The sequence below is a fragment of the Onychomys torridus genome, chromosome 5 (assembly GCF_903995425.1).
Source record: "Onychomys torridus chromosome 5, mOncTor1.1, whole genome shotgun sequence".
NCBI classification, from domain to species: Eukaryota; Metazoa; Chordata; class Mammalia; order Rodentia; family Cricetidae; genus Onychomys; species Onychomys torridus.
Genome location: NC_050447.1, coordinates 109,323,870 through 109,345,700, shown reverse-complemented (window position 1 = coordinate 109,345,700; position 21,831 = coordinate 109,323,870). Strand labels below are relative to the sequence as shown.

General features: G+C 41.3%; 1 protein-coding gene across 4 annotated transcripts in view; it reads right to left on the bottom strand.

Annotated features, from left to right (window-relative positions):
- Positions 1-21,831, bottom strand: part of Fars2 (phenylalanyl-tRNA synthetase 2, mitochondrial) — a 451,555-nt gene that overhangs the window by 282,080 nt on the left and 147,644 nt on the right. For all 4 annotated transcript variants that reach the window (XM_036189039.1, XM_036189041.1, XM_036189043.1 and 1 more), the window contains one exon: positions 15,743-15,874. In XM_036189039.1, the coding sequence (XP_036044932.1) occupies positions 15,743-15,874 (132 nt within the window). The remainder of the gene's footprint in view (positions 1-15,742; positions 15,875-21,831) is intronic.

The following is a 21,831-nucleotide window of genomic DNA, read 5'->3' as shown; positions in this document are numbered from 1 at the left end:
TACCCTCCCCTAAGCATAGCATGGCCATTTCATGATGTCGTTGCTTCTAGCCTAAATTACCAAAATGAATCTTAAAAAAAAAGACACAAGAAAATATCTTAGTAGATTGTGTTTACCCTCACAGTACCATAAATAATTCCTAAACCTCTAAAATTGCCTTTTTGCAGGGGAGAACATAAAATTTAGCCACTGGGAGCACATCACACCCGCCTGCAAAGCTGCTAAGATCCCGTAAAGCAAGGGCTCCATAAATACTTTACATACAATTCAATTATATGAGCATTCTAGTTTTTCTATTTTGTTTTATCTCTGAGAATTTCTTTAAAGGGGAAAAAGAAGCCTCCTTAACCAACTACATAAAACAAAACCTTTCTGGTCTGCAATTTTCCACATGATAATACAGAACAAAATATGCGGCCCAGCTGACATCTAAAACCTCGGGGTTGTTTAGAAAACCTTACTCTAGACCTGGAGTTCTAAAGGAAATTTAGACACACGGTCTTAGACCACTCATTTTTCAGTGAAGAAACTGAGACTCGCATGACTTGTCCAAGACCTGCAGCCCAGAGAGCAGTCAGGTCCTGATACCAAAGTCCATGTGCTCTCACTAACCATCTTCATTAGCCAGGAGCACACAGAGCAGCTAAGGGTAGAACAAGCCAAGGACACACTTGAAAATACAGGTCCCTTTTCGTCCCACTGTTCTGCTTCTATGAACCTGGGGGAAAAAAGACCCTACTATTTACTATGGGGGATGAGAAGGTCTTCTCCTGTACCCTGCCATTTATTCTGGATTTGTGTACAGGTACTAATGATGTGCTAGGCACTGACCTAGAACTCAGAACATCACAGCAATCAAAAGCAAAAACTTAACCTGCCCTCATGAAGCAACTATTCTAAAGATTTCTGAGTCTTCTGTGACTGGTTAAATTCAAATGTCTGAAATTTAATATATTAGAAACTCACTGTTCAATGTTTTATCATTGTCACAAAATACTTGATGTTATCAAATTAGAAAAATTTATTTTGGCAGCTTGAACTCATGTCTTGTTGGTCACTCTGTCTCTTGGGCCTGTGGTGAGGCAGTATTTCCTGGTGTGGTCACTTGTCAAAGAAAGTTGCTGGGGCCCAATATCCTCTTCAAGGGCATGCCCACATTGATTAGGAAACCCCCCTAGGGTCCACCTCTTCAAAGTCCCACCATCTCCTAATTGTATCCTGGTCCCAGTATAGCAGTCTCTGAGGAATGCTTACCGAAAACATAGCACAATCCTCCACATTAGTAGCAAGGAAAAAATTGTCTAAAAGGGCAACTCTCCAAATAAACTGCACTGCTAACTCCTGCCTGGCTCACAGAATCCACAACTACACCTCACAGTGAAACAATATTTCACTGGCTGCTATGCAGTGGAAACAAAGTAAAAACTTCCCACTCTTTTCAACTATCTTTCCCACTAAACTACAGGAGAAAGTAAGGTAGAAATGCCTGAAAGAAAAAAAAAATGAGTGAGGTATCCTGGATTTTCTGTGAAATGAAAGTGGAGAAGACAACTTCAAGACCTCAGTCAGCTGAAAATAAACACACAATACAACCACTATGTACGTTTTTGTGACTCAGCAATGGCACTGAACAACAAATCAGTACAAAGTCTCAGGGCATGTAACAACCACCAGCCATCTGCCGACAGGGCTTTAGGCTTGGCAGCTAGACTGAAAAAAATTCTATGAGCCTTTCACTGTTATAAAAAAACAGCTAGCTGCACAGGGAATGTTCCCTTATTACAGCAGTAGCAAAACCCTAGTCTGTCTTCCTACCACATCAGCTAATATCCCATTGGCCTTTAACGCGGTCAAGTGGTTGAGCATCAAATCAAGAAGACAGAGAAATTGGCTCCTCCCACAGCAGAAAACGCTTTAAAGCCCCAGTGCAACATGAATGGACAAAGGAAGGAGTAGATGGAATGAAATACAGCTTGGAGCACTCTAGCTGGCCAATTTACAGACTTCTTACTTGGTACTTCACAGTCAACCTCATCAGTGTGATCACATGGATGGGAAAGAAGTCAGGAACTGAAAGGTAATTACTTTATATAGTCAACAAATATACAAAACTTTAGGAGATAAAAATAAGAATCCTAGGTGGGTTGGTTCTTCTCTCCATTTCCCAAGTATACAGCATGCAGTAAATCAGCTGCCAACACTGGGCATGCAGTACACAGCAGAACTGCAGAAAGCACCTGGAAGCAAAGGCAGGCACCAGTCTGAAGGCAGAGGTGGGGCCTTCCCTAAATTTACACTAGCAAGAGAAACACAGGAGGGGTACAGGATCAGAAGCAGGGTTAGAGAGAACTAAACACTCTCCTAGGAAACATATCCAACTCCCTGTAAAAGGCATAATGGGAACCTCAGGGAAGCTCCCAGCTACATTTCCTAATCAAGCAGGAGCACCCTAAAACATACCTTCCCAGTCAGGAGAAACTGTCACAGAAGGTGGGACCAAATCTGACAGAACACTATGAGAAAGAGGTGGATGCCAGAGAGGATTAAATATTTAGAATCCCGGTGTTGATAATATGAATGACACGACAATAACATGAGAGACATAAAGCTACCAGGGCTAAGCATGACAAGCAGAGGGTGATCTGCACAGCACTTGTCAACTCCCACCCACTCACATTTCCTGTAGAAGGAATTTTTTTAATGACTGAGATATAAAGAACTATATATATTTCATATATAGAGTATGTGTGTCTATATATATATATGACTTTTATGAACTAGAAACTAAAAAGGGAAAAAAGTCACGAACTTGTGACATTATAATGCATAAAAATAACAAGTGAATAATATCTGATATAAATGTAAAAAGCCTACCAATAAGTTTAGAAAAAGAAATGGGAAAATAAACCCCAGTTGAAAATGAAGAGACAAACTATAAATGTCAAACAAGCACATAAGAATGAGCTCAGCCGTAACAGGAATCAGGCACAAGAACCCCAATGAGCTGCTATGTTGACTCTCCCCAGAGAGGGGAAGCAGAACAAGGTCAAGTGGTGAGGATGAGAGTAAGCAACGGGGGCTTTCAATGTGGCCTCAGGGCAATACAAAACACACACACACACACACACACACACACACACACACACACACACACACACACACACACACACACACACACGCACACGCACACACACGCACACACACACGAAAAACCCTGAAGATGCTCCTGAAAACTGACTTTTCAATTAAAACAAGGGCCTATGCACCCCTGGAGGCACAGTGCATTCAACAGGAGCAGTCAAAACTGCAAACAATCAGGTATGCTCCAAGAAGAGACAAACTACTATGGTATATACACTCAAGTGAATTTACATGGTGTGAATGCACCACAACTACACACACATCACACAACTATATACAGTATTATTCCATGGTAAAAATGTACAACCAGGTTAACATATTGTGCAGAAGTCTAGGAAATCCAAGGTCGAAACAAAACACAGAGTAATGCTTGTTGGCAGGAGAGTGAGGAGGAAAGGAGTTAAGACATTGTCATGGGGGTTGGGGATTTAGCTCAGTGGTAGAGTGCTTGCCTAGCAAGCACAAGGCCCTGGGTTCGATCCTCAGCTTAAAAAAAAAAAAAAAAAGACATTGTCATGGACATCCGGGGATTCTCAACAGAGGTGAAGATAAAAGTGTAACCTGAGAAGAGAGACGAAAAGGAAAGGATGAACATTTCCTAGCAAGAGAACTGCACTAGTGACAAGAAAAAAAGTAAATTAAAGTAACATTGGTACAAAATGTCTCCATCATTTTAAGTGTGAGAGTAAACAACTGACCATGTTCAATGTTGCCCATGAGCACGACTGGAACAGAAACACTGCCAAATGCTGCTTTTCCTTTGTATGTGTTTTCTGAGTGCATGACAGATAAAAGATTGTAGTTATGTGAGCTTACCCCAGATACACATGAAAGAAGTGCCCAAGGGCACATGACAAAAGACTGCTTTCAACAGCCCACTGATAAGGAAGTGGTCAGAAAGAAATGTCCACAATGCCATGTGATTATTAACAAAGGTCATGTTCAGCAACATGAAAAATATTCATGCCATGTTCACTCTAAACAAAATAGGTTAATATTCAGTGATTCTACTTTTATGAAAGGTGATTCCATACAGAGTCAGTGATAATTACACTTATTTATGTGCTTAAGATTTTGACAACTGGTTTAGGTGACCACGAATTAACTTTCAATCTCTTTTTTTACACTTTATTTTTTCAGTTACTGCAGAAAGCTTTTATATGAGAAAAGGGGGTTGGGAATTTAGCTCAGTGGTAGAGTGTTTGCCTAGCAAGCACAAGGTCCTGGGTTCGGTCCTCAGCTCCAGAAAAAAAAAAAAAAAAATTATATGAGAAAAGCTGATTACCTGTTTCAAAAAGAGAGAAACACTGTGTCCATATCTGAACAAACCTCTCTAAACAGGTCATCTGAAAACCACAGCTACAAATGAGTGCACACAGGACCAACACACACCCAGGGGCTTTGTGGAGGGCATCAAGAAGGCAGAGACTCAGAGCCAGAGGAGTCTGAGGGAGGTGAAAGGAAGGAATGGAGTGGTGGCAGCCAGCCTGAGCACAGCCAGCCTGAGCACAGCCAGCCTGAGCACAGCCAGCCTGAGCACAGCCAGCCTTCGCTTACTGTGCCTCAGAAGTACACCAGCCTGAATCCTGACTAATAAGGTCCACAGATTAAATATGCAAGTGGTACCAATACAACTACTTGTTTCCATAGGACTCACATACTTGTATCATGTAACTGTCCTCTCACCTGGAGCATCAGCATGATGGCACGATCTCACCTACAGGTCACTTCAATGTACTTCTCCCTCAGATTAAAAACAAAGGCTCTGGCATGTACACAAAACAGCCAGAGGAGGACTCTGGGAAGCATGACAGGGGAAATTATGGAGGATGGTCAAGACCTGGCAATATGATCCACAGCAAGCATTTCTTAGTTGTTCTTTTATTATTATTATTTTTTGACTTGTGCTATTTTTGCCTTAAAGGTGATTCCTAGCTGCAGAGCCACAGGCATCACAGGCAATGCACATTCAAGAGAGACCTGTGTCTGTCTGCAGAGCTGAGGGTTAGCACAAGCTGGACAGAGACTATCCCTCACAGAGGGTCTGGAAGCAGATGTTCTAAGTCTATATGTGTAGAAAACGTCATTTCAAGTGTCAGTCAAAAGTCTAGCAGCACATGCTCAAACCTGTCCAGCAAATGTCGAGCAGACTGAACTGGAATGTGAGCCTTTCTCCCAGGTTTCAGACTCATCTCCAAAGTACTCAGATCAGCAGAGCAAAGACACTAAGACGTGAACTGCTGTACACAGGAACACACCCAAGTGTGGTGGTATTGTGTTCCCCAAAGTACTGTGCACCCTAATAAACTTATCTGGATCACAGACAGAACAGCCACAATATTAAACATGAGGATAGGCAGTGGTAGCACACGCCTTTAACCCTAGTATTCCAGAGGCAGAAATCCATCTGTTCAAGGATAAAGCCAAGCATGGCGAATCATGCCTTTAATCCCAGGAAGTGATATCAGAAAGCAGAAAGGTATATAAGGTGTGAAGACCAGAAACTAGAAGCATTTGGCTGGTTAAGCTTTCAGGCTTCTAGCAGCAGTTCAGCTGAGACCCATTCTGGATGAGAACTCAGAGGCTTCCAGCCTGAGGAAACAGAATCACCTGAGGAACTGGCAAGGTAAGGTAGCTGTGGCTTGTTCTGCTTCTCTGATTTTCCAGCATTCACCCCAATAACTGGCCTCAGTTTGATCTTATTAATAAGAATTTCTAAGATTCCTGCTACACCCCAGGTTCTTCACCTATTAAAATCCCAACCATCATCACAGGATTATAACCAGACAAGAAGGTGCACAATTACCCTTCACAGTGCCATCACACAATACATAACCAGTGTAAAGAAGGAAGGCATGATCTATTCCCCCAAAGACATCAGTCTCAAGATGACATAGGTGTTGAAATAATCAGGTAGGTTCTTTAAAGGAACTGCATAATTTTGCTCTAGGAACAATTCATTTGGTAAGAATGAAAATACAGGTATTCTCAGCAGAAAATGGAAACTGAAACACAAGCATATGTCAATTAGAAAGGAACAAAAATGTTATGGAAAAAAGTTATGTGATGACCAGGGCAGCAAAACTGAGATACCAGAGGACACTGCCAGTGAACATGAGGTTATTCTATAGGGTTCACCAGATCTGAAAGGCAGAGGGAAAAAGGAGGGAAGAGGAGAGAAGGGGATAGAAAAGGGGATGGGAGAAGAGGGAGGGGAGGGGAGAGGAGGAGAACAGAGGAGAGGGAAGGGGAGGGGAGGAGAGGGGATAAAAGGAGAGGGGAGGGGAAGGGAGGGGAGGGGAGGGGAAGGGAGGGGAGGAGAGGAGGTTAAGAGAACTATCAGTTCACCCAGATTTGATTCCCAGCACCAACATACATGATGGCTCAAGAGCATCTTTCATTAGTTCCAGGGAATCTGACACCCTCTTCTGGCCTCCACAGACAACAGGCATGCAACTGATGAACTGATACACATACAAGCAAAACACTCACACATATAAAAACATAACAATTTAAATTTTTAAAAAATGATCTCTGTGGGGGACAAAGAGGGAAAAAAAAGAGTAGTTAAGTAAATTCAAAGAAAACAGTATCTAAGAACTATGAAAACCACATTTCTGAAAATCAAGAAAGCAAAAGTAAAATTCTGGAAAGCAGCTTTAAAAAATAACAGAGAACACTGTAGAGATAGACAAACAATTAGTAGGAAATTAAAATTACTATGTTTCTCATATCACCATGGTCACAATACAACATGTTTAAGACGACAATTGCTAAGAGAAAGGAAATAGCCACCGAGCTCTAAGTCTATATTCAATCAAATATCCTTCATGATAAAGAAAACAGGTGTGCTCAGATAAAGCCAGTCTAAGGAATTATCACCGCAGACAAAGGCTGTAAGAAATGCCAGGGGAAAATTTCCACACCAAGGGAAAAGGGCTAGAAAGAATTAAATATACATTGAATTATGAGGTTTTCAATAGAGCTAGGAATAACAAATGTAAATATAACATAAAAAATTAAGGAGGAGAAATATACAATATTTTAATATAAATAGGCTACAAGAAAGAAATCTCATAGATGAAAATGTAAATCTCACAAGGATGAAAGGAGCAACTCCTCTGCAAAACAAGCCAGATACAGAATTATTTGCACCTAATAACAGTTCCAAAAACCAGAAGGAAAAATTGACAATATTAAAGGACACAGAAAAGAACTCCATAATCACAGTAAAAGACATTTTTTTTTCTCAACAGTAAGAGAATAAATACTAAGAGAGGAAACGTCAGCACCCATTGAAAAGGTGAACAACATTAGGCAGTTACCTGGATGTTACTGACACTTACGGAACATTCTATCATGGATTTCTCGTCAAAAAAAGAACTATGTCCACCACACAAAGGCTCTTACACAAATATTTATAACAGCTTCATACTTACTTGCCTGAAACTGGAAACAATCCAAACACCCATCCCCCCCCAAAAAAAAAGAATGGGTAAGCAAATTGAAGTACATCTGCACAATGGGATACTATTCAAAATGAAAGTCAATGAACTGATATAGCAGTGACTGATACCTTAACAGAGGGAAAACTCAAAACTGCTGTATGCTAAGTGAAAGAAGCCATATATAAAGAATACATAGTGACCACATGAGTATTTATAGAACATACTAGAAAAGGAAGACTAAAATGGCAGAAACTATCAGTGGTACAAGACAAGGTTAGCGGTGGGCCAGATCACGAAAAGGTCAGGAGCAAACATGCTAATGATGAAAATATTGTTTATCTTGACTGTGATTATGATATCATCTATACCAAAATTAAAGGAATATTCAATTTATCCCAAACACAGCATTTTCAAAGCATGGAGGTACTCACAGTTTTGGGAGGTATCAGTTCATGGTTGATTGGCTCAGTGTTTTGATGTTTTAGACTAGGGTAGAGTAGCACACCATAAGATTATGTAGCAGAATATGCTACTCACATCACAGAGGTCAGAAACAGGAAGGAACCTAAATCCTCTTTAAGACAAGGCCCCTAGTGACCTAACTTCCTTCCAGTGCACCCCACATCCAATAGCACCAACCTGGGGACCAATCCTTGAATACATGAGCTTTGGGGGATATTCTGGATCCAAACTACTATGCTGTAAGTTTTTAGAAGGAAAAGGTATGTTTTATTTTGCTTGTTACCTCCTGGTCTAATACTCTGTCCAGCATTTTTTAAAATGCTAACTATTAAACAGCATGTCTAGCGTACCTAACAAGCCAAGGCTGTTTTCAAGGCTGATGCCCTTTACTTAGATCACTAACATTAAACCACACAGAGACTGCAGAGATGAGCTATCAAAGAGGGACAGACAAGAAAAAGCCTGACATTAACACAGGGAAAGCACAAGACAAAGACCAACTGCGAAGCAACAGTGATAACAAAGATAACTCCTGGGAAACAGGAACCTAACTTATCCTGAGACACATTTCCAACCTCTATCATGAATATCATGAATGTTCCATCCTGAGTCTTTCCTGATAATCTTTTCTAAGCTTAAGAGGAATCTTCCCTTTCACTGTGCCTACTACTCATTCCTTTGCTAAAAACACCACATGACACTGTTATCATGTTTATGTCTGTGTATCATAATAGTCTCAAAGGGACAATACTGACTCTGTTCTCTATTAGCTTTAGAAAGACTGCAAGAAATTTTTTATACGAAACAGTCAAACAATAATAGTTTAACACTAGAAACTGATAATGAATGGATTTACAAAGGTTTTCCAAGAATCCATTTTGCAATTCAACAAGGAGTCAAGGAAATTGCATGTCAGAGCTCTCCAAAGGAATGCACCTAGTAGAATGGATATGTATACTAAAGAAGGATCTATTAGAGTGGCTTACATGTCTATGATCTGGCCAGTCCAACAATCACTATCTCCTGACAGAAAGGCCAAGAACCTGCTTGTTGTTCAGCCCACTAGGCTAGATGTCTCAGCTGGTCTTCAGACTATGCTGGAATCTAAAAGTGGACTCTAATCCTAGTGAAGGGATACCTCAGCAATGGGATAGATGAACTTGCCAGTGAGAGTGAGGGCAAGCAGGGAAAAATACAAAGCTTCTTTTTTCCATGTCCTTTTGTGTGGACTGCCACAAGTAGATATGGCCCAGATTTAGGGTGGGTCTTCTGGCCTCAAATAGTCCAGATTTAGGGTTGGCCAACCCATCTCAAATGATCAAGGAAATCTCTCACAGGTGTATCTAACTGTTCAAGTTTTAGTCAATTCCAGATGTGGTCAAGTTGAAAACCATGATTAGCCATCAGAGACACAGATACAGTGTTTTAAGCTATTTTCTACCACAGACCTTTCTCTCTGCCTTGGTGTATGTATAGGAACCTCAAAAGGGGTCAATAAATGATAAATTCCTTCCAGGCCCAATCATATCCAGTCATCATCCCTTGGTGATGGCTTCAGATGTTTGTATCCCATACCCCATATGAATAGACAGAAGCAACCTGAGTCATCCCAGTGGGAAACTGTAGCATTGGGACATGACTCAGTATTGTCCTCAAAGAAGGGAGTGTGAGATGGTTAGCCAAATCATCAGGAGAACAGACAACACTCATATCACAATTACTAAGTCTAGGAGCTTGAAAGTCACAGTGAATATATAGAACACAAGGAAGAAGAGAAAAGGTACCATAATTCTATGAACCATTTGGAAAAACCATGCTGTAGACATGAAAACATGTATAGCAAGGCCAACTCCAATGCTTATGTAAATTAGCAAGCTCATCTCATGCTTTAAGAATAGGCACTGTAGGCCTCCCAGCCATCAGGGGTAGAGACAGTGACCAGAGGACTGCCTGCGTCACCAGGCAACGCGGCAGGGAGTCAATACAGTGAGTAAATGTCTGGGAGAGAAAGAGAGTCAAGCAGTGCAGTTCATGCGCTGTGGAGAGGTGGAACTGAAGATGTGACAGTGCTGAGGAACAGCCTGATGTGAGAGGCCTGCACCACCACCTGAGACCATGTAATATCTGGGCCTGTGTTGCCACCGAAGGCCGTGTCTGGGTCCATGGCCCTCCCGCAGCTGGGGTCTGTGCTGATGTACCTGGCCCTTGTTACCAACAAAGGCCATGCAGATGCCAGTGGCCTGGACAGCTGCCTAAAGCCACATTGATGGCCTAGAGCCATGCAGAACTGGCCTTGGGAGAGCTGGCCCCACCCCTCACCTGAGGGAGGGCAGTCCCTGCAGGGGCCCCAGCTGACCAACTGAGCTCCCACCCAGGCCTACATCCAGGGTTTTGAGTTGGCCCACCCCAATATCTACCTATCTATGGCATGCTGGAATGCATGAAGGGACCAGTCCTGCTGAACTATAGCCACAGATCTCCATTACTCGGGACAACAGCAGGGGTATCTATCCAAGAAGAGTTTTGTGAGGGTCCAGTATTGACAGTGTACTAGAGGACAGAGGCCATTAACCAGCAAACAACTTATGGCAATGAACATTTGCAATGAAAGCAGATCAGGCTACACACCACAGCTCCCAAGGCCACTTTGACCAAGGAAAATGTAATGGAGAAGGAGGCAAGATGGAGGAGTGAAGTGGGTTGTTTTTTGTTTGGTTTGCTTTTGGGGCTTTTTTTTTTTTTTTAATGGAGGAGGATACAAGGGTGGAGGGAAGACATGGAAGGACTGGGAAATGACTGGGATTGGGATGTGTGATATTAAATTCCCAAAAAGTCAATAGAAAGATTATGTTTTAAAAAAAAAGAGTATGTATTATATCATAGATGACACACAAGGTAGCAGAGCCCTTCTTCTAAGGCAGCAAAGGATATAACAAATGAAGACTTGTGCCCCATCTGTTCCACTGGTTTCCATTCTTATTTCATGCTAGGAAAAATGAATTGTTCAAAATCAATTTTGACCTCTGCAAAATCATGCACTTCACTATTTAGGTAGCATCACTCATGGCTCTCTTACGTTTAATTTCTATTGCTGTGACAAAAACCAGTTGGAAATAAAAAGTTTATTTCACTTTATAATTTGTAGTCTTTTACAACCAGAAGTCAGAGCAGGAACTCAGGGCAGCAACCTGGAAACTGGAACTGAATCAGGGACCATGGAGGAATGCTGCCTACTGGCTTGTTCCTCTTGGCTTGTTCAGTTTGTTTTCCTATACAACCCAGGACTACCAGCCCAGAGGTGGCACTGCCCCAGTGAACTTGGCCTTCCCATACCAATCATTAATCGAGAAAATGCCTCCACAGACTTGTCTATGGGTCAATCTGATGAACATATTTTCACAACTGTAATCCCTCTTCCCATTCTAGCTTGTGTCAAGTTGAAAACTAAATAACCATGGCAGTGGTAACTACTATCAGAAAAAGAGGCAAGTTCCACAAGTCCTAGAAAGCTAGCTATTTGATCAGGTTCTCCTGTCTTAGACAAAATGAAAATGGGGATTACGGTAAAATCGAGCTAGGCTAGCATGTTTATGTGGCAGACAGCACAAAAAGCATATGTTCTGAAATCAAGTGTTTCATCAGGGCTCAGATGTCTGCTATTAACCATCACTGCTTCATCACTGGCCCCTTTACTATTTGGTTATCTAGGCACTCACCCAATCTCCTACAAGACCTAAAGCTGGTGTCATCTCGCCTTGTTTCTAGTTTTCTCTCACGCTGAACATGGCAGTTCTCACCTGTACCCTCAGCACTGAGGAAATGAGGCACGAGAAGCAGGATCTCAAAGTTGGTCTTAGCTATACAGCAAGTGTATGGATCACATGGGCTACATGAGACCTGATCTTAAAAACACCAAAACAAAAGAGAAAGTTCTCTCTTCAGAGAGAAAGGATTGTTGGAGGAAAAGAGAACTCAGGAAGAGAAAGTAGAGACCAAGAAAGGGAGGGGACATGGAGAAGGCAGACAGCGTGGTGAGATACAGGGGTGCTGTACACACTGCCAGTCTCTTCAGGATGCGGACACTCAGAAAATAAAACCACCTGTATTCAGCAAGTAATATCTGTGGTTAGGACTGCTAGCAACACAGTTTAAAACTTCTATCTAGAGAAGTCAAAACACATTCAAGTCTAAGAACACTGAAGGAGTTTGTCATCCTAACTTCAAGTCCAAGCAGCAAATCCTACACAGACTTGCTATTATAGTATCAGCTCTTCTTCCATTGCTTCAGTCTCCCTCTGTGTAAATTCTTAACTTTCACGCATACAACTTTACACAACTTGAGCACATCCTATCATCACCACACATCACTAGGTCATTGCTGCATTTGTGTTTGTTACTTTGCCATTACCTTTCAAGGATATCTGGCAAGGCTCAACTTGCAGATCAGCAGTGTCACTGGTGGCCCTTAATGACTATTCTCAGCCAACTATTGTGGGAGGAAACATCACAAAACACATGAATGAGAGATTCCAAGGAACAACTGATACCACAATCTAATTAGCCATGTTTTAGGTCTTAGCTCTGGAGCTCTGAAAAGAAACTTGAGGGAGAAAGGCTAGAACTCATTCAAATATCCTGGAAGGCAAACACAAGGCCACAGGAACATCTGAAGTCCGTCTTTAGAGCAGGGTTCTCAACCTGTGGGTCACAACCACCACAGAGGTCCCATATCAGCTATCCTGCATATGAGATATTTATATTATAATTCATAACAGTAGCAAAATTATAGTTATGAAGTAACAATGAAATTAACTTTGTGTTTGGGGATCACCACAACATGAGGAACTGTATTGAAGGGTCGCAGATTAGGAAGGTTGAGAACCATTGCTTTAGACTTAATATCCTTAAGTTTTCTCTATTGAAAAGCACTGTGTCTAGAGGTTTCCCCGCCCTTCTTATCTTTCTTTAAATTTCCTCTCATATATATCATCCATTCAAACGAGAATCTGGACACAGAGATAACTACAGATAATGAAGGGAAAAGTTCTGTGTAGGGTATAGACTCTGGGACATGGAAGGCAGCTTTTGTAACACTTCCTATTAAGAAGTCCTTCTGTTGATAAATGTCAGACTTTTCGTTAAACACTTTTCACACATTACCTCAACTACTTTTGACAAAAGAACTTTAAAAATGACATTGCTGTGTCCACTTCAACTTCAAGCAAAACCAAGGGTCACAGAACATGAATAAAGTACCTCATATATTCAGCTGGTGCAGATCAGAGCTTTAACGATCAGTCTGAGTTTCTAAGCACCCAAAGGCCACTCAGGACTTTTACTCTCAGGCTCTATTTCCACACTTCATCCCTAGGGCAGCATTCCATACACTGTCTATGAACCCTTTGGCTCTGTGCAGAGATCCCCTGCAGAAAGAAAGCCAGGGAAACCTGGACAGATTCTGGGACTCCCCTGGCTTTAGCCAAGTGCTGTAATCATCATCATCATCATCATCGTTGTTGTCGTCGTCCTCCTCCTCCTCATCATCATCATCAATTATGAGGTCACATATCTACATGGTATAACCATGGGCTTTGTTAACAGTAACAATGCTGAGATGAGGTCACTGCCCTAGTGTTGTGGGATGTCTTTCTGTATGCTGTGAATATGTGTTGCTATGACTGGTAAATGAAGAAGCTGCTCTGGCCTATGGTGAGTCAGGTTATAGCCAGGCAGGAAATCCAAGAGAGAGAGAGAGGAAGAAAGGAAGAGGTGAGGGAGATGCCAGCACCACCAGGAAAGCAAGATGTGAAAGTACCAGTAAGCCACAGCAACGTGGCAACTTAAAGATAAATAGAAACAGGTTAAGTTATAAGAGCTAGCCAGCAAGAAGGCTGCCATAGGCCACACAGATTATAAATAATAATAAGCCTCAGAGTGATTATTTTATAAGCATCTGTGGGACCATAGGGCCGGTCAGGGCCAGAGAAAACTTATACCTACACCCTAGGATATACTAACTGCTTAAGTAGCTTTGGGTTACTACAAACAGGGTGAAGATATCGAGCCTGCATTCAGATCTGCACAGGTGTCTGATGAGTGACCTTAGATTTAAAGACTCAAAACTCCACCTTCAGAAAAACCAAACACCAACATTTCCTGAATATGCATCTTTTGAAGAGCCATGAGTATAAAACTCCTGGGCAGCAGACTGATCAGCTCACTCTCCCTACCCTGTCTTTAATCCCATTTCCCTTCTTCTCAACCACCTACTTCTTTATCCCATAAATACTCTAGAGCCCTATTATTGCAGAGGCAGATTAGAGATTGGGGCTTTTGCCTCCTCACATATGGCATCTTGGGAATGAATTCTTCTTCCTCTTCAAAATTCATCATTTTTGTGATTTACTGGCAGGTGGAGAAGGCCTCACCCAGTAACAGGAATAAGAAGAGGGAGCAGGCATTCAGCCTCTTACACAAAGATAGGTCCAAAACACATGCCATCTTGACTTCTGTCTCACTTCACCATGAATTGGTACTGTGCCCTTCATCACAGTCTGTCTAAATGAATGATGTACTCTTGTCTACCCTGAAGCAGAAGGCTCTGCACCCAACTCAAGCCAAAATTGCATTTTAAGATCACAAGGCAAATGCTTCTTTTCCAGGGCCAAATACAGAGGGCAGGGGTGGAGGACAGTGAGCAGACAAAAACCCACATCAGCTCCTCTCTATTTGGTGCTCGACTGACTAATCTCTCAACGTTCAGTAATAGAACCAGACTCCACAACATACATATACATATTTATTTTGGTGTGTTTGAAGATACTTTCATGTTTCACAGGCTGGTCTTGAGCTCACTACATGTTGGAGGATGTCCTTGAACTTCTGATCCTTCTACCTCTATCTCCCGAGTACTGGGATTACAGACTTACATCACCATGTCCAGTTTTATGTAGTGCTGAGGATCAAATCCAGGGTTTTATGTATGCTACCCAAGCCTTGGCCAACTAAACTACATCCCTAGCCAAAAAAAACAAAAAACAAAAAACAAAAAACTAAATTCATATAGTCATATTTTTAAAATTCACATTTCTGAAACCAAGTCTAAATGATATCATTTTTATTAGTTAATGGTCCCCCATAAAAGAGTTGCAAAGAGCTTTCTCAAGTTTGGTTAGAATTTAATTAGCTCCATGTTTGTCCAGGTTCTTTCACTTGATGGCAGTACCTTTGCTGACAATGAGGAGCAACTCAGTAACATGTGCCTATGTGGTTTTATTTTATGCTGTAGTGTAGTTATAAAATCTCTCCTGAATTCTGGCTACTGAACTGAATGCAATAAGAACAAAAAGGGATTAATATTAGCTTTATTCTTGAATAGCTGGGAAAACAAACTGCACTCATGTGACACATATCTAAATGCCTTTGAGGCAATTAGAAAACCCTCCCCAACCCCTCCAATGAATACAGAATCCTAAAATGCAAATCTAGCTACCAAGAGCTGACGAGAGGGATATCCAAAGATAGGACACATTTGCAAAATGAGGAGGGACAAGGCAGCATCAGACACGGGTCTCGTGGGCATTCTTGGAGAGGCTGGTGATACAACTGTAGATGAATGTGCAAATGACGTCACATGAGAATAGACAGGTCCTCTAGGAAACCTGTAAATGTAGTGTGGGGTTTGTTCCTACCTGAATTGACAAGCTGCTGTTCCATCACTCCACAGCCAAGGACTTCAAGCCATTCTCCATGGAAGTTGATCTCCATCTCAAAGGAAGGATGGGTAAAGGGAAAGTAGCAGTCCACCCACCGGACCTCCAGCCCTGCAGAGATCCAGAGGAAAGGTACACTGAGTCATAAGGTAGTCTACCCTTGCTTGGCATCAAATTTGTCTTTCAGCTAGCCACGTCAATTACAACATTCTAAATAAATCAAACAGTAAACAAGCTCATTTTTGCAATATGCTGGGGCAAGATGATAAATATTAAAACTTATAAAAACCTGGACCTGTCTTTTCAAAACCAAAAACTTCTTGTACCATTCTGGGACCCTCTAAAAGCAAATCAGTTAGCTGTCAATTCTCTGAAACCATGTGGCAGGGAAAGGATTAGACCTAGACCATGAAAAAGCAGGTGTTCTGGTGGTTTCTGTAAGTGACAGTGGCATGTTTGAGTTAAACTATACTTTCACTAAACTGCCCTCCAAATATATACATCAATGATGAAATAACAATTTTGGATGTCCTAAGTTCAACTACAAAGGCCTAAGGATGGCATCAAAGCAAACAGAGAGTGAATCAATTCACTGGTGTAGAGGCTCCTTTCTGGGTGTGTGCTGAAATTGTTGACTTGAAATCCATCATGCCTGATGCCAGCTCAGTGCTCTCACTAAGCCAAGAGCTGTTGTGGGACATTTGTACACTGTGAAGACATATTGTGATTGGTATTTAAAAAAAAAAAAAAAAAGCTGAAATGGCCAATAGCTAGGTAGGAGAGATAGGTGGACTTCCGGGCAGAGAGAGAATGACAGGAGAAAGAAAGAGGTCACCAGTCCTACACAGAGGAAGTAGGATGGGAAGTGTGTATGGAGATGAGGTAACAACACGTGGCAGAACATAAATTAATGTAAATGGGTTAATTTAAGTTATAAGAGCTAGTTGAAACAAGCAAAAGCCAAGGCCAAGCTTTTAAAATATTTGTGAGCTGGCAGCCCAAAGAAAACATATAATCCACCAATCCAGAGCAGCACTCCTTACAGAATGCTTTCTAATCCCAGGCTCTCTTTACCTGGCATAATATTTGCCTAATCTATAAAGTAAGTAGATTCAACATGCACAGCTTACACATTCCTCAAATTCCAGTATCAAAATTTGCCCTCCTATCTGGCCCAGTGGACCTATTTCTACTAGTTCACTATTCCTGTTGCTGGGATTCTAAAGAACTTATTGGAGAACCTAGACTGTCCTCTGGCTAGCATCTGCAATGCATCAACAAACCCTTGAATTAGAGATTCAAGGGTTCTGTCACAAACCACAATGTTTATCTGAGGACAATAAGACCAACTTTCAGTCTCCTGTTAGTACACGCTGTTAGTTTTATAAATTATCAACAGGTAACAAGTTAATAAAACAAAGTCTTTCAAATTTAAGCAAAACATTTTAAAATATCAGATATTTTTCCTGCAGTAAATGGCAAATGTATTTTGTTTAATATCAACAAACAAAAAAGCAATACCTACTAAATGTCAGGATTGATCTTCAATGATCAATCAGAAATGTCTTTTTGAGCAATGATATAATTATTTAGCAAAGAAAAAGATTAATGAACTCAAAACAATGATGCCTGAGAAGGGTGGAGGTGAGCTGAAAGCAGAGCAGATGAGAAGTCCCCTAGTGGCTTGACAATCCTATCAGGAACACAGAAGAAACATAAGCACCTGTCACTCCCTGGGATGGTCCTTCTCTTCCTCTTTCTGCTAATTCCACAGAAACCAAATCCCTGTGAATTTAAGACACTCTATGTTCTTGCTCAAGACCATCTAACTTTGAGCCCCACAGAAATCAAGACACGTAATAAATGATCTTCGGAGCACTCACTATGCTTCTACAGTCCTGTTCCCGGAGAAGGAAAAACCAAAACACAGAGTCTGCCTTGCTCAACAAAGTCACACAGCTAGGGCAGGTGACTAAGCCAAACCAAGGTCTGCCCTGCTCTAAATCCCTAATCTTGACAATTTAAACAGAATTCCCTGACCATCAATCAAAACTCAAGATAGAAGCTGGCAGTGATGGCACAGGACTGTAAACCTAGCACTTGAGAAACAGAGGCAGGAGAATTGTCCATAAGTCTGAGGCCAGCATGGTCTATACCGCAAGTTTCAGGCTAACTAAGGCTATACAGTGAAACCCTACTTTACAACAATAATATTAAAATCATATGAAAGCAGTCAGGAGACATGGTGCCTTTTCTGTGAAAGTGGAGTTTTCAGTTTCTTCTATTCAATTTGAAGTTTCTTTTTCTAGTTAACTGTTGTCTGTGGTGCTGACTAATTTTTGTTAAAAACGATAATTTATTTCCCCTTCTAGTATATACATGGTATAAGAGAAAAAAACATTCTACTATACATGTAGAAAATACACAAACTGACAGATATTGGCAGATGTAAACACACATGAATCTGTAGCCACATTGAAGTTAAAGACAGAGCCAGGAATACAAACACATAACTGTAATCCCAACAGGAAGATGTCAAGTTCAAAGCCAGTATGGGCAACTTAGCGAGATCCTGTTTCAAAATAATTTTTTTAAAATGCCTTGTGATGTAGCTTACTGCCAAGAGTGTTTAGCTAGTATGTGAAAGGCCCTGGTTTCAAAACCAGTATTAAAAAAAAAATAACAACAATAATAAAATATCATATACCCTGGATCCCCACATCCTTAACAATCTCTTCCATCTAGGATTTAGAACCATGACAGCACTCAGACTGTATTCTTCTGTTGTAATGGTCAGTTTCAGACTTATCCACACAATAGGCACTCATTTCTAGTGCTGAGTAGATCCAGCCAGACTCTTTTTACTGGGGAAAGAAAGCCTCCCTTTTGTGGGAGAAATGTTTACAAGCCACCTGCACTGGCCAGAACTGTTGACAAGGTACATGTGCCAGCCACTGTTTATCTTCAGCTGTACTCCAAGAAGGGCTGTGGACACCTGTGCACTTGTCCCTGTTCAAGCTGAATAATCCCTAGAAATATTTCTATCAAAAGGTCAGAGGTCATTCTGCTAGCAAACAGAAGTGTGTGCAGCCTCCAGACAGAAAGCTGCTGATAGGTGGACAAGAAGACAAAAGCATTTATTCTAACACCTAGCAGGTAGGCACAGGTGGTGTAATGAAAGCAGTTAATGAAAACAAGATAGATGTTTGTGGCTTTTTATAGCTAGACTGAATTCTACCAAAAAAACTATTCCAGGTTTACATTATGATCATTACCATATAATTATTATCTAAGAGCCTATAACATGTTAAGAGGATTATACACAAATCAATTCTATTCTATGGCCTTACAAAACCTGTTTTGAGCAGGCTAACTAAAGTCCCATTTACAGACTTGGCAATACAAAGTACACCTCAAAAGGAAAAAGAGAGAGTTTAGTCTTAGGCCAAGTATGAGTGACCACGGTCCAGGAACACAGGTTCATGCAGTGGGTAGCCATCCCAGCATTGGCCTGGAAGTTCCAACCCCCATTGAGGCTTAAGTAGGAAGCGGAAGACCCAGGATCCAGAGGAGGTCTCTCTTGGTTCTGGGACCCTGGACGCTAGAGGCAGACTGAGAGAGATCTCCAGAGAACACCACTGGACTGAGCCATACCTTTGCCAGACCCTACAACCTATCCCTTCAATTGTAAGTTACCCCACAAAATAAACCTCCCTTTTAACTACATGGAGTGGCCTTAATAATTTCACCAATAGGTTCAAATGACCTCAAATACCATGTTCTAATGTGAACACAATTTCATGACATTTTTATAATTACAGAACAAAAGAAAGGCTGCATCAAGGCACTTTTCAATACACTAGTGAAAACATCAGACAGGCAGTTACAACGAAGTGTAGAAAGCTCCATTATAGACTGCAGACTCTATCTGGTGACGCTCTTAGCTTTGAGATTGGTGGAATCCAATGATCTACAAAAGTTAATACTTCTCAAAAGTTCTACATGGTTTTCAAAGGAAGCTAGGTAAGACACACGGGTGGATAATGTGGCTACTAAAAGAGGCTGAAGATAACCAATGTACTTTGGTTCTAGACTGCAACATTCCAACTCTATGTACAAGAAGTTTAGCCAGCCTTGCAGAATCTTAAACATGGGTGTGGCTGTGCTCTGGGGACCTCAGTTCATAAGCTTCATACAGAAGCTTTAAGGCATCAGTAAGCACTTAAAATAATAGCCAATGCATTCTCTGTAGAGTCCCAGGGCAAAAGGGCCTCAGGAGACAGGGGCTTGGCTGTGTAGTGCTGGTACTATCACACAGCAAGGAGGGAGGCTGGAGATCTCTTGCCTACAGGACTCTTCTCATTGCAAGGTTTCAGTTTTATCATTTCTTCTACAACTATAAGAGGAAAGCTTTAGTTTGGACTGAAAATGTTTATAATAGTGAACAAATTCGTGAGGCTTTTCTAGCACTTTATATCTGCTCTTGCTCTTTTAGGCTCCAGACCCTAGCCACCATGACCATCAGTCTCTGATCCTCAATCACCTGACGGGTGTCATTTTTCAGCAGAAATGAAGGAAACTACTGCATACTGAAGCCTGCCTAGAGCAAACACACCAGGCAGGAAAGCCAGCCAAAGCTTTCCAAAGCGCACCAGCAGGAATGCTAGTGATATGTGTGGCAGAGCCTGGGGGCACAACATAGCCATAGACCAGGGAGACAGGAACGCACTCACTGCCTCAGATCCCCAGAAGTCCCTCTGCCCTTGCTGAGAACACTGAGCCCACATGCCCTCCATCTCCTCGGCTCCACCAGCTCTATGCACTTTCTTGGTTGTTACTTTCAACTTCTTTGCATAAACAACAGCCCAAATCTTCCAAACCCCACTTTTGAGCAGGCTTTGGCTCTATTGCAAACCCTACCAGTAATTATAAAATTGTATGGTATTAGTTAATATATAATATTGGCAAAAAATATGCCATATTCTCTATATAGTTAAACAATTTAAACATGTTACTTTGACACATGAATAGTGGTTATTTTTAAACCACTGCTAAAAGAACCATTTATAGAAAACTTAGATATTGACACTGAAACCTATTTTCTTCTTGGTTTTTGTCACACACTTTCAAGACTGTTAAATGATTTATTGAGTACTTCAGTATTAGCACCAAAACATATTTTTCTTCATTACCTCAAAATTTCTGTATTAAACCCAGTTTTAAAAACATCTTGCCATGCTTCCTATATCAATAATATAATATTACCAACTAGCTGAAATTATGGCTTATTTCACATGTCAAGTATCAGAATTAAAAATGTTTCCTTAAAAAAAAAAAAAGACATATTTGGGGCTAAGTATGTCCAAATTATACAGATCTTACTCCCCAAGCTCTTACGAGTGTGCTTGAGGGAAATTTACCTGCATTATAATATAGTCACTGCAAAATCATGTCCAAGTTTTTCCCCCTCTTTCTTCTGTCTCTTTTCTTGACAGAGAGACATCATAATTTACATTTATAAGTAAAGCACAGAGGTCTTCAAATCAACTTCAAATCTCTGTACATAAAAGGCAGTTGTCCAAAAATACACCCTGAACTTCCACCTAGGGCCAACTAGAGAATGGCCATTCCACAATAAATGCAGACTTGAGTTTAAGCCTTCATTTCTAAGGTAGGTTAATTCACCCTTGTGGGTCCAGCTGCCATATATCCACGTTGTGTTAAGATAGCAGAGGTTGAGGAAAGGACCCCACCCCCCACCTCGTACCTAGTACTCTCAGGATACAAGCTCCTCTGGTTACATGTAGACACTGACTACAAAGAGTAGGGGGAGCAGAGTTATAAGAACCCTTGAGTTGGGTACCTATGAAACTGTGAACAGAAATTTCTTTTGGCCAGTGACAAGAGCCAATGGGAAAAGGACCATAAGAATTCCATTTCTTTCTCACCACTAAGAGGCCACATACATTACCTACCCTACTGCCCCAGGAAACAGAGAACCAGGAAAGACTACACCGCAACCCACCCAGGAACCAGCCTCCCAACTGCTATATTCTTAGCAAGACCAA